General features: G+C 27.6%; 1 protein-coding gene across 2 annotated transcripts in view; it reads right to left on the reverse strand.

Moving 5' to 3' along the window:
• Window positions 1-2,300: 2,300 nt before the first annotated feature.
• Window positions 2,301-15,995, reverse strand: part of LOC107451748 (UDP-N-acetylglucosamine transporter) — a 63,698-nt gene continuing 50,003 nt past the window's right edge. For both annotated transcript variants that reach the window (XM_071185463.1, XM_043044120.2), the window contains exons 4-8: window positions 12,134-12,256; window positions 10,905-11,079; window positions 8,807-8,925; window positions 7,297-7,430; window positions 2,301-5,700 (exon numbers count right to left, since the gene is read on the reverse strand). In XM_071185463.1, coding sequence (XP_071041564.1) covers window positions 5,583-5,700; window positions 7,297-7,430; window positions 8,807-8,925; window positions 10,905-11,079; window positions 12,134-12,256 — 669 coding nt within the window. In that variant the 3' untranslated portion in view covers window positions 2,301-5,582. The remainder of the gene's footprint in view (window positions 5,701-7,296; window positions 7,431-8,806; window positions 8,926-10,904; window positions 11,080-12,133; window positions 12,257-15,995) is intronic.

Below are 15,995 nucleotides of genomic sequence, written 5' to 3' on the forward strand. Positions count from 1 at the left end.
CAATTATAAAGGGAATATTGATGTTACTATATGACTATAATTTTGCACTTCGGCCTCGAATTTATTTATACAGATGAATGAATCGAATTTATTTATGAATGGTGCAAAATTTGAATATAAGAAGAAAAAAGTTGACTTTAGAATTAGGTCCTTTTGTGACTGAACTAATTCGTCTATAAATTTGTGGTTTGGCTTCTTGTTTACTTGCACTGAATTAATGAATGAGGAAAAGTGTTAAAAGTACAGGTTAATATAAATCTCCGTGTAACACCCCTTAATTGCTTTTACTGCTAATTTAATCTGCTAACCAAAGTAAAGGTGGGTTCCTATGTCTAACAACATTCTAGCAGAATGCCTAGCGTGTTTGTTCTTTTTGCTTAGAATTTTAAGGTCATGATTAAAATCTTCACGCAAAACACTATTTATCAATGGTGGGAGGGGGGTTATGATAAAAACTATTACTGTAGCATCTATATTAAGTACCTATTGCCACAACTAAAATTAATAAAGCATCACAGGCGTCAATAATTCTTGTTGCAAAGCCATGGTGGCTCAGGGGATAGAGCCCTCTCCTCCCAAAGACCCAGGTTCAAATCTCAGCAACTGCTAATCAATGTGAATTCTGCTTTCAGCTCGCCCCAACCACAGTTCTGGCAGAAAATATATTTCGGGGTTGACGGTGAATCATGCGTGAGAACACCCTTTGAGTGTGAACTAGAGAATTTTGATCTCCATATAACACAAATTCGGGTTAGTTCAATCACAAAAAAAAAANAAAAAAAAAAAAAAAAAAAAAAAAAAAAAAATCCGCTACAAAAGATTTGTCCCAATGCCTTGATGCAAGGGAACATTGGTCTTCTGAGTTGAATTCAAAATAAGGTTACGGAGTTGAACATTATGGGGTGGAATCGCCTAAAATGGACGCAACTTTCAAACCCAGCTATAAAATACAACTAAATTTAGGCGATTTTTTTATGTACCTGTGATACGTGTTCCCGCAAAATCTGTACAAATGCACGACCTACATGAACTTTTCCATATGTATGGTATTTTGCGTATGCATGCCCTTATGCGTAGTATAATCTATTAAAGCCCTAGGTGAACATACTTTTCCTGTGCATGGTATAATCGATGCATGCAGTTTACCAGAAGCGAAGGCCAAAGCAGTGTGTTGGGGTACCAGGATACCCCTCAACTATCATCCCTTTATCCAGGAACATGGGTCTCCATGCACAGCGAATACATGGGTGGTCTCTTCCCATCAGGTTCTGATACAACAGGGTGGTAAACGAACACAGATGAAAAGCCCTCATCTTTAAATTTGGCAACCAAGACAAGGGGAAGAAAAAAGGGGAAAGTAGGAGTAAAGGGAGAGGAAAACAAAAGAAGGACAGATCACTAGGGTACCCTGGGTGAGGGACTCCCAGTGTTTACCTTAAGAAGGTAAACCCCCTGAGGGGTATTCAACATAATAAATGAACAGAATATTTCTGATTGTTTGTAATAAATAAAATATTTAAACAATAGACTGTTCTTTAATGTGAGAGAAAAAGAATGAAATAATTCGATTTTGTCACATCTAATACAAAAACGTTGGATGCTTCACTTTCTAAAGACGGAGGAAAAACACTATTACCAAATTTAGTTCTTTTCCCTCTTCATCCCTAGGAAATGTTTTTTTCGACAGATCAATAATAGATGCATTTAAGTTTTATATTCAATATGTATTCAAAAAAGATGCTCTAACTTGTAAAAATTTCAAGATTTTTTTGAGCTCTAAGCTAATGAACAGTATCCATAAATCACAAATTTTTTTCCATTAAAAAATCAATGCATTTTTTATTTTTATCATTTTCTGGTTTATTCAACATGCAATGATCAAATTTGAAAAGTCATTAATAGATAAAAACATGTACATACAACTAATGCACATAATACAATAAGTATACGTAAAAATATACACAATAAAACATTTATGCGTACATATTAAATCACAGCATATAACTATGCATATAATTTTAACGTAGATAAATCATGACAAAATTAGTAGTAGACTAGATTAAATGAAAAAATGTCTCAATTGGTATTGAAAGAACATAATCATACAAAAATAAGGTATAGAAAACAATTTCAGGCAGAACATAGTATACCTGAAAATTAAAATATAGAATACAATTCACATTATTAAACAACTATTTTTTTTATTGTAAAATCTTTTATAAGTCGCTAAGATATAAATATTTTTATTTAGATTAAAAAATTTCCTTGATGAAAGATTACTTTATGCAAATTATTATGGATTGTTTTTTTTATTTTTTATCAGACAACTACATATTAAATCAAACAGCATATAACTATGCATACAATTTTAAAGTTGATAAATCATAAAAAAAATGAGTAGTAATTTAAATGAAAAAAATGTCTCAACAATTAAAAGTGAAAGAGCATAATCATTCAAAAATAAGGTATTGAAAAAGATTTCAGGCAGAACATAGTATACCAGAAAATTAAAATTTAGAATACAATTTTGATTATTAAACAACTATTTCTTTTATTGTAAAATCTTTTATTTGTTGTTAAGATATAAATATCTTTATGTAGATTAAAAAATTTCCTTGATGAAAGATTACTTTATGCAAATTATTATGGATTGTTTTTTTTTTTATCAGACAACTACAAATTAAATCAAACAGCATATAACTATGCATACAATTTTAAAGTTGATAAATCATAACAAAATGAGTGGTAATCTAGATTAAATGAAAAAAAATGTCTCAACAATTAAAAGTGAAAGAGCATAATCATTCAAAAATAGGGTATTGAAAAAGATTTTCGGCAGAACATAGTATACCTGAAAATTAAAATTTAGAATACAATTCACATTATTAAACAGCTATTTTCTTTTACTGTAAAATCTTTTATTTGTGGTTGAGATACATATAGAATAGAAAATTTCTTTGATTAAAGATTACTTTATGTAAATTATTATGGATTGTTTTTATTTTATCAGTCATGCATTTATTTAATTTAATTATGATAGTTTGATGTTATCCTAAACAAAACAATTTGCTTCTTTCTAAATTGACCAGCTGAATATGATCGACATTTAAAAAAATAAATTTTAGCATTTAATTTTGTACACATTAACATTTAGTTTTGTAGCCTGTATTAATTTCAAAATTTTAGAGAAATTAATACAGAATAAATGGAAATTTAAACAAATTAAATATACATCATTTAATATAATTAATAAACATAATATTAAGAAACCAGAACCAACACTTAAAACTTTGATAAAACTGTAATAATTTATTATTAACACAAGATTTTTAAGTTGATTATAGCCTCGTTAAGTAATATACTTAAGTAACATAAAAATAATAAAATATTAAATTGTCATAAATCAAAACATATATTATTTATAAAATACCTTTTTGAAGAATTTGAAAGATTTTTCTCAGTTTATATATATGCATTAGAAGTGAAAAATTCAAAGTATTAGTATTATTATTTCATTAATCAACAACAATATAAAATGATATTATTTAATATCTTATAACTTTCATTGCCAATGTATTGATAGAATGTAATTTGCTTTAAAATGACAGAGAATTATGATCTGAAAATTATATATATTTATGTTTAAATAATGTAGGACAAACCTTTCACAGAAATCATAATAAATATTAGGAGAAACAGTTAGGATTCTAAATGTGATCAAATTACATTTTTCAATATTGCTTTTAATTTAAAATATATTATTTTTAAAGTTGCATGTTTAATTTCATTTATTTATTTTTTAAAAATTAAAGAAGTTTATTTGTTCCACTTTAACAACAATTCTATAAAAAAAAAAGCTCCACTAATTTACATTCAAGTAATATAGTTTTTTTTAGGAAATAATAGTTAAATAATATACTGAAGAAAAAAAACTGATTCGGGCTAAATTTTATAGATTATGAGGGAACAACACAGTAAATTTAAAAAAAAAAAAAATTAAAAGCAATTTATATTGCATTTTTGGATAATTTATACTTGTGAGATTATTGCATTCATTTTTGTAAAACTGTAAAAGTTACAGCATAATATGTCGAGCATGGTGCAGGATGCACTGCAACATATATAAACAGAGGAACATGTGTGTATAAATTTATGCACTCCTATCAAAGAATTTTAGTAAAATACTATCTTTTTAACATTATTGAAATATTTTACGAAAATTTACGCAAGAAAAAAAAATTAATGATACTTTCATTATAAATAATTTAAATTGCAGCTTATTTAGATGTAATAATTTTTAATGAAGATTGCAAACGGTTATTGGCAGTTTTGGAACACCTTAGAAATAAATGTTGGCCCAGAACTCTGAGAATAGGCTCAAAATAAAAATGACTGCAAAATTTCAGCTGCTACTCTAAAAACATATGAGGTGTCACATCAGGGTAGATCAATAAGAAAAAGAGCAAGACTAGCACTTAGAACTGTTAAAAACAATGGTGAAGAAGTCAGTTATGGATTTGGTATTCATGCATTCATAGTTATTTTTTTAAAAATCCTATGCACAACAAAAACTACATTTATGTAGTTTAAAAAAGAAATCAAGTGTTGGTGTTTTATTTAAACTTATGAGTACAGAAAGTTATAGATAATATAGATGAGTTTTAAAAATTGTATTAAATACGCACTAATTTTTAAATTTTTTTTTGTATTAGTCACATTGTAAACTGAATACTAAAATATATACAATAAGATAATTAAAAAAAGTGTATTAAGTTTATCACAATCGTTTTAGATTCATTAAAAAATTGTTCTCTTTTTCAGGCTTCTACTGTGCTGCTCCCGTTTAATGTAAAATGTGTTCAAAATTTTAAAACAATAAAACTTTTTTTTTATTGCATTATTATAAATTTTCTTACATAAATCTCCAGAGCTAGAAATTGTAGCCGAAAAACTATTTACATTCTATAATTGTACGAAAATTAAAAAAAAAAATTATCGATTAATAACTTACTACATACATAGCTTAGGTTAAACTGTATCTTAAATGCAATATAAAATATATTTCATTTTAAAGGATAGTTAGTTAATTTTTATGATTATATCCCCTTTCTTTTAATTAACAGAAAATATACCACTATGAAATTAAACTTACATGTATATGATACATAATAAATGCTCTTAAAAACTATAGTTAAATTAAATAATAATACTTTAATCAAACATATTCCAACAAAATGTTTAGTAAAATTATGTGTTTAATCTTTGTTTTGCTAACTTATTAGCATGGAATTTTTTAAATTGCTACTTTAATCTTATTTTTAACAAATACAAGAAAAAAAATATAACTTTTATATTTATCAGAATAAAATAATATTATTCCTTACAACAACATTGAGTCTTCTTAAGATTGTGGAAATAAATTAAAAAAATTGTCTCCTTAATAAAATGACTTTTAAGAAATCAATAACAATAAATAACAACTCACAACAAAAATAAATAATATTAAGTATGGGGTCATGACTTATAAGAGTCGAGTTATCCGAATATTTAAAACTTTGGCCTTTAAAAATAAAGTAAGGGGATCATCTTCCAATTGTTTTTTCACGTGGTGTCAAAGTTGAGCATTTTTCTAACTTCTTTGCAGGGTATCCATACAATAATGTGGCAATTATAACAATTGTTGCTCCAACAAAAAACGTACTGAAATAAAAATGTAAAATCAACAAAAAGGAAATTGCAAAATAATTACACACTGAATATTTCATATATTTATTTTTATATTATTCAGAAGTTGTTTACTACGAATATTTACAAGCTGATAATTACAATCGCTTTTGATAATAATATTATTAAAATTTTTATACTGAAATAGTTTTAACTAAAAAAAAAAAAAAAAACCTGATAAAATCTCTCAAACTACAACAGCCATCATTTTTTGCAATGACTATAGAAAATGTAAGAGAAAAGATTTAATGACAGTGACCTTTATTTTAAGTTTATTTCGAACATTTAAAAATAATTTAAAGATAAATTTACACATTAATTGTAAGTGTATTTTTTACGTTTTCTTTCACAGTTATGTGATGTTTAAGTTAAGCTATATTTTTTTTTCTTACTTAATAAAAGTTCTTTATAAGTTCAAAGATTAGTTTTTCTTTATGCTTGGTCAGCATTGACCACTATGCACTCAACTATCCCAGTAAAACGACAGATTGCGATTTCGCCGGATTATAAGTTTTTGACTTGCAGAAGTCCATGCACCAATGGTCTTGAAATATACAAAATTCGAGGAAAAATCACCTGCCTTACACTTGCAGGGTTGCAACAGAAAATATAGTTGCTTTTTGTAGCTTAAAGCATGAAAATAGTTGCCGAAAAGTATGAAAATAGTTGCTTTAATAAGAACAAAAATATGACTATAATTTTTTTTAAATTATCATATACCATGATCCATTTAGTCAAGTGGGTAGCAAAAATGAAAATTTTTATATAAACGTTAGTGTTTCTAGAACTAAATTTTTACATCAAAAAAATTAGTATATTTGCAGAAAATGAAATATTTTTAATTATTAGAAATCATTCAAAAAAATATTGTTTCATTTAAAAAAAAAAAAAACATACTTTTTCAAAAAAATTTTCAGTTTAACCAATAATTGATTTAGCAAATATATGTTGTGAAAAGTGCTTATTCAAATTCGAAATTCACACATCTTAATACTGCATTATTTAGGTTTTTTAAAATCATGCAGGATTTCAATAACCGTTGAAAAGGCACCCGAGAAATAAAATAGATTTACAATGGAATCTGTGCAAATTGAGGGCATTAATAAATGATGACTCAAATTTGCAATTCAAAATTGTTTATTTTTTAAGAAAAAAAAAGTCATTGTGTTCAAAAGCTACCGCAGGGCGGAGGTTGTCAACCCGATTTATGCTAAAAAAAAAAAAAAAAAAAAAAAAAAAAANATTTGTGCAATTTCCTTCCAAAAAAAAAAAAAACATCGCTAGGAGCACAGAAAAGTCTCCCAATAGTCTCTTTTTCTAGAAAATAGTTGCTTTTTTTTTAGCCCTTTCAGGTCAAAAAAAAGTTGCCATAGTCGCCTCAGGTCGAAAAAAGTTGCAGTTCAGTCGCCAGTGTCAACCCTGCTCTTAATTTCCAGATTCGGATGGATGATACGAAAAGCCCGGAATGCAATCACTCGTTATCATTAATGTTTCAATAAAAAAATTTTTTTTTAAATGAAATTTATTCAATCTAAGATCAAGGTAAATAAAAAGGCTTTTTGTAAAACTTACTGAGTAGGTTGAAAATCCCCCAATAAATAATATGAACATATAGTTGAAACTACAATTGAAACAGAAGTTGCAAATCCTTTTAAAATATTATCAGCATACTTAATCACAGTTGAAACAACTAATCCTCCAAAAGCCTACAAAAGAAAGAAAAAAGTTACCTTAAAAAATAAATAAATATCTATAAAGCAACTATAATTTAGTTTCAGGTCATTATAATACAACACTAACATTTAAATTTTTCGTATTTATACATTTTATGCAATATTATTCTGTAAAAATCAAAAACAAAACTAACTTTGCTAGAGAAATATCATAAAAATATATATTTGTAACAAAAAAAAAAAAAGAAGATATTTGAGAATCTATAGCATGATTTTATGTACAATTTTAACAAATTTAATTTGCACTTTGTCCGTAAATTATTCTAGGGAGTTGCTAGGAGGCAAATTCGGGCACGATTTTCATCCCTTCAAGTTATGCTTTGTTTATACATTATTTTTAGTTCAGAGTCACAAATTCAAAAAGATTTCTACCCTGATAATTTGTCCTGCAGTGGACTGATCGGAAAGACACGGTTCTCGGTAGAACACCTAAGTCAAGTATCACTGGCTGCGGTCAGTAAGCGGGTGGGTGACCACTTTGATAAGCCTGTGTAGGGCCTGAGGGTGCGCAGTATCGGTCCCTCAGGGATGTTTCCCAGACCGTCGCCAATAGCCCAGAGTGCACTCTAGTGTGACGTAAATATAGTACCTACCCTGATAATTTGAACTTAAAATATTCATACCACAAAATCTGAGACATACCGCTAAAGGCATCACTTTTCATTGTATGGCATAACACATAAGAGTCTATTACTGTTTTACGATATCCGGCCAAGTAAAATACATTGCTAAAGCATGCATGCTTTCTTATTCACTGATATAATAGCATTTATTTTAGGTCTAATACAGTTTTATCGTTCATAAAAATGACACGCGGGACAAGCACTCACACAATTTATCAAATCATACTGATAAATTTTTTCCCATTTGCTTTTTCACTTAATCTTCAATTTTTCTCAGAAAATTATTGCTGATAAGTTTTAATAATAGTAAATGATATTAAAAATATCACAAGTAAAATTTTTTATTTACCACTATAACTCCAACAGTTAATAACATTCTATAAACATAGATGGTTTTTATATATATTATATAACATAGATTAAAGAGTTTGTTTTGATAAACTGTAATGAAAATCATTTTTAATTCTTTTATTTTTTATTCCTTTTTATAAGAAGCACAATTTATTACAATTGATGAAAATTTCCTTTCTTCTGGTTTTGTGAACAATATCAAGGAAGTAAAAACGTAACAATCTGGCAATGCTCCAACTATTCCCTTGTAATATTTTTAATTTTGTTCAGTGTGATGTTACTTAATGAAATACTGCTTTAAGCGCCGAGTAACTAAACTTAAACCAATTGACCAGTGTAGTTAATATGCTTTTTATAAACAAAATTGTAACATACCTGCAAAAAAATGAGTATCCAAGTTGTTGTATAATATCCTTGAAAAATACCATTCTGAGAAACAGCTTCATAATCTTGAAAAATTACAGCTCCAATACCAAGGAAGACACTAAAGATAGCTGAAAAATGAGATAGAATTTATAATTAAAAAGTATGCCTCTCATTGTGGAAACTACATGGTCATTAGCCAGATTTTTCAACAAAAAATAAGCTCCTTTTAAGTACTTTTCAAGCACTCAAAAATTATTTGTAATCACTTTCCAAAAAAAATCATAATTAGGTTTTGTGCAGTAATAAAATTATTTTTTTTCTATCGTTTAAAGTTTAAACGATAAGTTATCAAAATCATAACATAGTCATGGTAAAACTAACTAGTTTCTGATAAATATCGCAGAGAAAATTGTGAAAATTATGAATTTTTTGTAACTTAGAACGACAATTGAAAAGGTAAAGAAAAAAATCTCTCTTTAAGTGATAGAAAAGCATTTTTAACTAACTTTGAATAAAAAAAGCATCTTTAAGGGCTTTTAAAAACGTAAATCAAAAATAACCACCTTGAAGCACTTTTTAAAAACACTATGCACCCTGCTTTCATTTTTTCCAAACCCCGTGACAGAATTCTGGCGACACAGCGACATTGCTGCAGAACGATACCGAGTTCTTGCAGAAAGATTTTCTGAAAGCCTTTCATCAGAATTATATTCAAAACATGCCTTTCTTACGCATCGGAGAGGCAAAAAATGCTTATAATTTATCTATTTTTATTTAAGAATAATGAAAAATAAAGAATAATGAAGTAATAACTATTGATTTCCACATAGTTTTTAAAATCCTATATTTTTAATACGATATTATTTACTATAACAACTGAATCTCAAAATGAAAACATGCATTTAGTTACCCCTTCTTGAAGCGTCCACTTTGCAAGATTTCGTCATTGATCTTTTTTTCCCCTGTAATTTCAGCTACGGATTTCACAATTTATTATTATAATTTTTTTAATGTGTTAAAGATATACAAAATGGAAAAAAAGGAAATAATTAGTGTGTTTTCGCCCTACAAAATACGAGAACGTCGCCAATAGTATAAGAACAAAAAAACATAATATATTCAACTAAAAAAATTATTTTTTTTTATCTAAAAAGTGTTTATTTTTTTTATTTTATGTTTCTGTCCCTTCTGTTACTTAAAATTAGTAACATATGTATTTGTTATTATTAAAAGTATCTAGCAGAAAGATATTAGTACTAAAGAAGTATGTCGCAGAAAGCCCAAAAAAATTCCGCCATAGGGTTTCCAATATTAAAAAAATTGAGTTGAAAATTTGAATTAATAACACAATTTAAAATATATTGGAGATAAAACAGTAAACACAATATTCAGGTAGAAACAAGTCGACAATAATAACAGAGAAGTTTATTTTTAGAAAGTTAAGAATAGGTAAAATAAAAATCATATTTTATTTAAAAAATAACATTGGATTCTTAAAGCAGTGGCAAATATTAAGTTTGAAAATATTTCCACATTGAGAAATATATTTGCAGAAACATATAGAAATACGGCAATAAGGTCATCTATACAACTTTTTAAAACAGGGTTCCCACCCAATTTCAGACGGGGAAAAAATTAATTTTATCAAAATTAGTCTTTTAATATGGAAAAATTCAATTTCACAGACCATTCCTGATTCCATACAGATTTTTCTAGAGTGGAAATAAACCTTATTTTGCTATCTGGGATTTATACAGAAACCAAGAAACATATTTTTAGATACCTTGCAACAACCAATACCAAAATACAATATGTCAAGATAACAATATGTCAAGATTACAATATGACAAGGTTAAAGAGCATATTTTAAAAATTTTTAGTAGCACTATGATTTTCAAGAGCTTTAGTAGATTCATTGCATGGGAAATATGAAAGCTATTTTCTGATTATTTCTATATAGTTTGATGTTGGTCGCACAAACTGACTATAGTTTAGACATTTTTAGAACTATTACAAAACCTTTTTCTGAAAGATGACAGTCTTTCATTTAAGAGATTTATGGTTGAAATTGCTATTTGATAATGAGCATTTTCAAATATAAGCTTACCAAGTTGAATGTTTCTAATCCATAAAGACTGGGCTGAGCTTTTTAAAAGCTTTTCAAAATAAACCCCACTGAATCCACTTGAGAAACAGGCTATTAATACTACAAACAAACCCAGGAAATGTGATGACATACTTCTTTCAGAAGGAGAATTTACATTGGAATCTGATGAAGGCATCTAATGAAACAGAAATAGAACTTAAACTTTTTATTCTTTACAAGATTTTATCACATTAACAAATAATTAAGACAGAAATTAAATTCAAAATAAGGCATGAACTATACTTTAAAACAATTTGCAAGTAATATTTCTGGCTCCTCAATTTCAACAAATTTTAGAAAGAAAGATAATACATGAACTACATTGTTTTGATAAAGTTATTTTACTTTTAGTTTTTTCTTTAAAATTTTACTATTATTAAAAAAATTGTTTTGTATTTAAAATTAATCTGCTATATTGAATATTGAAAAGGAAACATTAATGCAAAAACAGTACAAAATTAAAGGAAATTTTTTACTTTCAGAAAAAAAAATTATTATAAAAAATACCTTTGACGGCAATGTATCAGAAAATAAAAAATGCTTTGTATTTAAAATTAATTTGGTAAATTGAATATTGATACATAAACACTAATGTAAAAATAGTATAAAATTAAAGAAAAATAGTCTTTCTTTTTTTAAAAATTAATTATAAAAAATACTTTTAAAGCCAATTTATCATAAAATAAAAAAATAACAATAACAAAAAAAACGTTAATGCAAAAACAGTACAAAATTAAAGGAAAATTGTTTTTTTTTTCTTTAAAGAAAAAAAGATTAATTATAAAAAAATACTTTTGGAGGCAATGTATCACAAAATAAAAAACAATAAAAAAATAAAAATCGTTTCGTATTTAAAATTAATTTGCTATATTGAATATAGATCAGAAAACATTAATGCAAAGACAGTACAAAATTAAAGAAAAATAGTTTTTTTTTTTAAAAATTAATTATAAAAAAATACTTTTAAAGACAATGTATCACCAAGAAGAAAAAAAAAGTTTATTTGCTGTATTGAATATAGATTTTAAAAAAAACATTAATGTAAAAACAGTATAAAATTTAAGGATTTTTTTTCTTTTTTTTCTCCAGAGAAATAAACAATAAAAAAAATACTTTTGATGAACCTTACAAAAGAATCCCCCTTACAAAAGATCCTAAACTTATTGATCTTATAAAATAAAGTTCCAAACCTGTACAAGAATGACACCAATCATAAGTAGAACAAGAGCCAACCATTGGGTAGGTACTAATCTTTTATGAAGTATCATAACAGAAAACATAGCTGTGGTTAAAATTTTAAGCTGATAAGTCACCTAATAAAAAGAAACATTTATATTATATTTATAACTATAAAATATATTATTCCCTGTAATAAACATATATTCAAAAACTATTTTTATTTAATTTGTATAAAAGAAAAGTACAGCAAGTAAAGTCAGAATGGTATTTCATCCAGATGGAACCTATTTTTCACACAGAAAAAAAAAAATTCAAAATGTAAGAAACTAAAAATTATCAATAAAACTAATTAAAACATAAGTATTATAGAAAATGTGTAAATTAAAGTGATATAGTACTGAAAAGTTAAAAGTTTTGCACATATAATTTTTTAAAATAATAACTATTTTTATATACAGTGGAGCATCGTTTATACGACGCCGAAGGGACCACCGAAAAACGTCGTATAAACGATTTTTACTTCTAAAACTGAAACTAACTCTGTTTTCAGTTAATTTTAATGTTTAACGTGTTGATTTACATAAATTTCTAAATTAGACAAAGCAAAACAAACAAATAACCAAAGAAGAAAAATTGCAGTGAGCAGTTTGAATGTATGTTACCTTTAATTATATTTTCTTGCTATTAGTCTCTACAATGCTTTGAATAGCGAGTTGAACTTACTGCTTTCTATGATGCAATTTTAGATTTCTAATCACGGCCAAATCTAATGGCTGAAGCGCACTTGTGCAATTTGCAGGAAAAAAGAGAGCTTTTACATTTTCCAAAATAATTAGTATCGATGGGTGCGCTGGACATTGGTCGATGAATAGCAAAATTTTTCGTTTTTGCCTCTTCATAACATTGTCTAGTTTTTTCAGTCATCTAGTAAAAATTACGGTCGTCATCCAAGCATTCTTGTTGGCACCCTTTTCTGTATCATTCATGTTGGCAAATTCCGCCCTTTTTTAAAATACACAAGAAAAAATAAAAAATTAAATAAACGTGAACAAAATCTAAAAACCGACGTATAACCGATTCTGTGCGTCGTATAAACGATATATTTTTACATTAAAATGAATAGGAATGATTTGGGACCACACTAAAACGTCGTATAAATGTAAACGTCATATAAACGGTGCTCCACTGTATATTTATTTGATACACAATTTTAAATCTATGAATCGTTTTTAAAAGTCAGTTTGAATATTCATGCTTAGCAATATTCAACTAAAAAAGTTAGAACACTAATTGTAATTAAAAATTCAATTTGCAATCTGTAGAAGCACAAATGTTTAGTATGTAATTTTTCAATTCAATAGGATTAATAATTTTTCATTATATATATTTAATCGTTCTTTTAATAACAATTCTTTAATTAAATTAGATTTTACTATGCTTCTTTATGCAAAATATTAAAAGAAACTAGTTGTTTTAAATTCATATGGGTTCCATTACTTTTTTTCTTTTCTGATTGTAGCTTTTTAGCATAGCTGCCAACATAGATAGGAAAAAATAAAGTAGATTTTATGAAATAATTACATTTTATAATAATTGTTGCATAATGTACTAAATATTGAACACATAGGGAATTTTAGGGATTTTTATAGTCATCAAAATAGAAAAACTGCAATATTTTCCACTTATGATTGACATTAAACATACTTGAAATGTTACGTATTATGTTTACTCATAATTTTGAATATTATTAGGCATTTAATTCATCAAAGATAGTTAAAAGATTTTTTTAATTAATTTAAAAAGAGTTCTGAATAAAAATAATCTGAACACAAAAAGTTTTGAGCTGATTTCTATGAATGAGGTTTGCTTCATTATGTATTAGTAATACTTTAAAATATTCAAGCAAGCTAGCAATATTCTGTCCAAAAGTTCTATTTCAATAAGGATTTTTTTAGGAAACTTACTCAATTTTAAGGAATTTTTTAAAATGTACAAAAACTAGGACAATTTTAATTAATTCAGTTTAACAGGAGAAACAGACAAAATCCAGTAGAGTTGGCAGCAATGTTTTAGCTTTCACTTATTTAAAAAATAATGAACAAAATAACTCAGAAGTTAATATTATTTCTTTATAAAATATGTTGCAAGGCGCAAATTGTTAAAAAGAAAAAAATTATAACATTTGATACTTCTTTTAGAAAAATAGTATTTTCCATTTCTTTCACTTTGGTTTGAAAGAAAGTCTATTTATTCTAAAATAGTTTCTTCCATATTTTTTTTGCACTGTTGAAGAAACCCTGTATTAAGTACAGTAGGAAACCGATTATCCGGAACGATCGGGGTCATCGCTATTCCGGATAACTGATTTTTCCGGTTTTCTGAATCGCTACAAAAAGTCGTTTTTTTTATTGTAAAACCCAACTAAAAAAAAATTATTCGGAAATAATCTTGAAAAAACGAAGTAATACACTAATAATTATTTCCAAAATGATGCTAGGGTAAACATCTTTCAAAAAAGAAAGAAAAATCCTAAAATCTTATGAGGAAAAAAAATTTTTTTTTTTAAAAAATAGCGAGAAAATTTATCGAATTTTGCTCCGGTTTTTTGGTTTTCCGGTTTTCTGATTTCCGGATAACGGGTTCTGTACTGTAATTGAATCAAGCTTATACCTCCTTAATAAAACATATCTGACTAAATCTGTAAAATAAAGTTACTTCAAGTAAAGTAATAAAATTTATTATTTTACAAAATATATTATTTTACAAAATATATTATTTTTGTAAATAAACCTATTCTATTGATAAAGCTAAACAAAGTGAATAAAGCACAAATATTAAAAATTTTTACAATAAGTTGACAACTTAAAGTCATTATTATTTTTTAAATCAAAAAAAGGGTTGAATCAACTATGCATTAATTCACTTCCCATAATAAACTAAACTAAACTCAGCAGTGCGTTAGCCCACAGAGGGCCAAGGCCTACTGTGCCCATCTAAATTATCTTGACCTTTGGGCTCTGGGGTGCAGGAGCAGATGTTCCGGTTAGGTGGTCAGCCGAACGCGAAACCCCCAGTGTTTAGTTNATTATTTTTTAAATCAAAAAAAGGGTTGAATCAACTATGCATTAATTCACTTCCCATAATAAACTAAACTAAACTCAGCAGTGCGTTAGCCCACAGAGGGCCAAGGCCTACTGTGCCCATCTAAATTATCTTGACCTTTGGGCTCTGGGGTGCAGGAGCAGATGTTCCGGTTAGGTGGTCAGCCGAATGCGAAACCCCCAGTGTTTAGTTCCCAAGCATGCTTGGTACTCATTTATCGACCCACTGAAGGGATGAAAGGCTGAGACAACCTTGCCCGGCCCGAGGATCGAACCAGGGACCTGTGGCACGACAGCGTGAAGCGCTACCGCTCAGCCACCGGGCGTCACTTTCCGTAACAGTATTTAATTTTATATTTCATTGTCGAACAGCTAATCTAATTTTGAGTTCACAACTGGAAAGAAATGTTCAACTTTGTAGCCTTGTAATTTTGATCCCAATACAGAAGACAAGGGAACACCAGGATCAAGAATTGCGAGAAATTCGCCTTAGTGGAGGACTTTTTGATGGAGCCAGCATTTGCATTATATGAAGAGGAAAACCATGAAAACCTTCCGTAGTTATCCTAACGGCAAGGGAACTCTATTACCCGTCTATCACTGAGGATATTTCGTGTCAACAATGCGGTCAATGTGAGCCTAGTGTGGAAGAGTAATCTCATCCGAAGGCGAGCCCTCTATCTCCTGAGCCACCAGAGCTCCAATAATAGCATTTTATTTTATAATCGTCATTGAACAGCTGACCCAATTTTTGGGTTTACGACTACCATGT

The sequence above is a fragment of the Parasteatoda tepidariorum genome, chromosome 9 (assembly GCF_043381705.1).
Source record: "Parasteatoda tepidariorum isolate YZ-2023 chromosome 9, CAS_Ptep_4.0, whole genome shotgun sequence".
Taxonomy (NCBI): domain Eukaryota; kingdom Metazoa; phylum Arthropoda; class Arachnida; order Araneae; family Theridiidae; genus Parasteatoda; species Parasteatoda tepidariorum.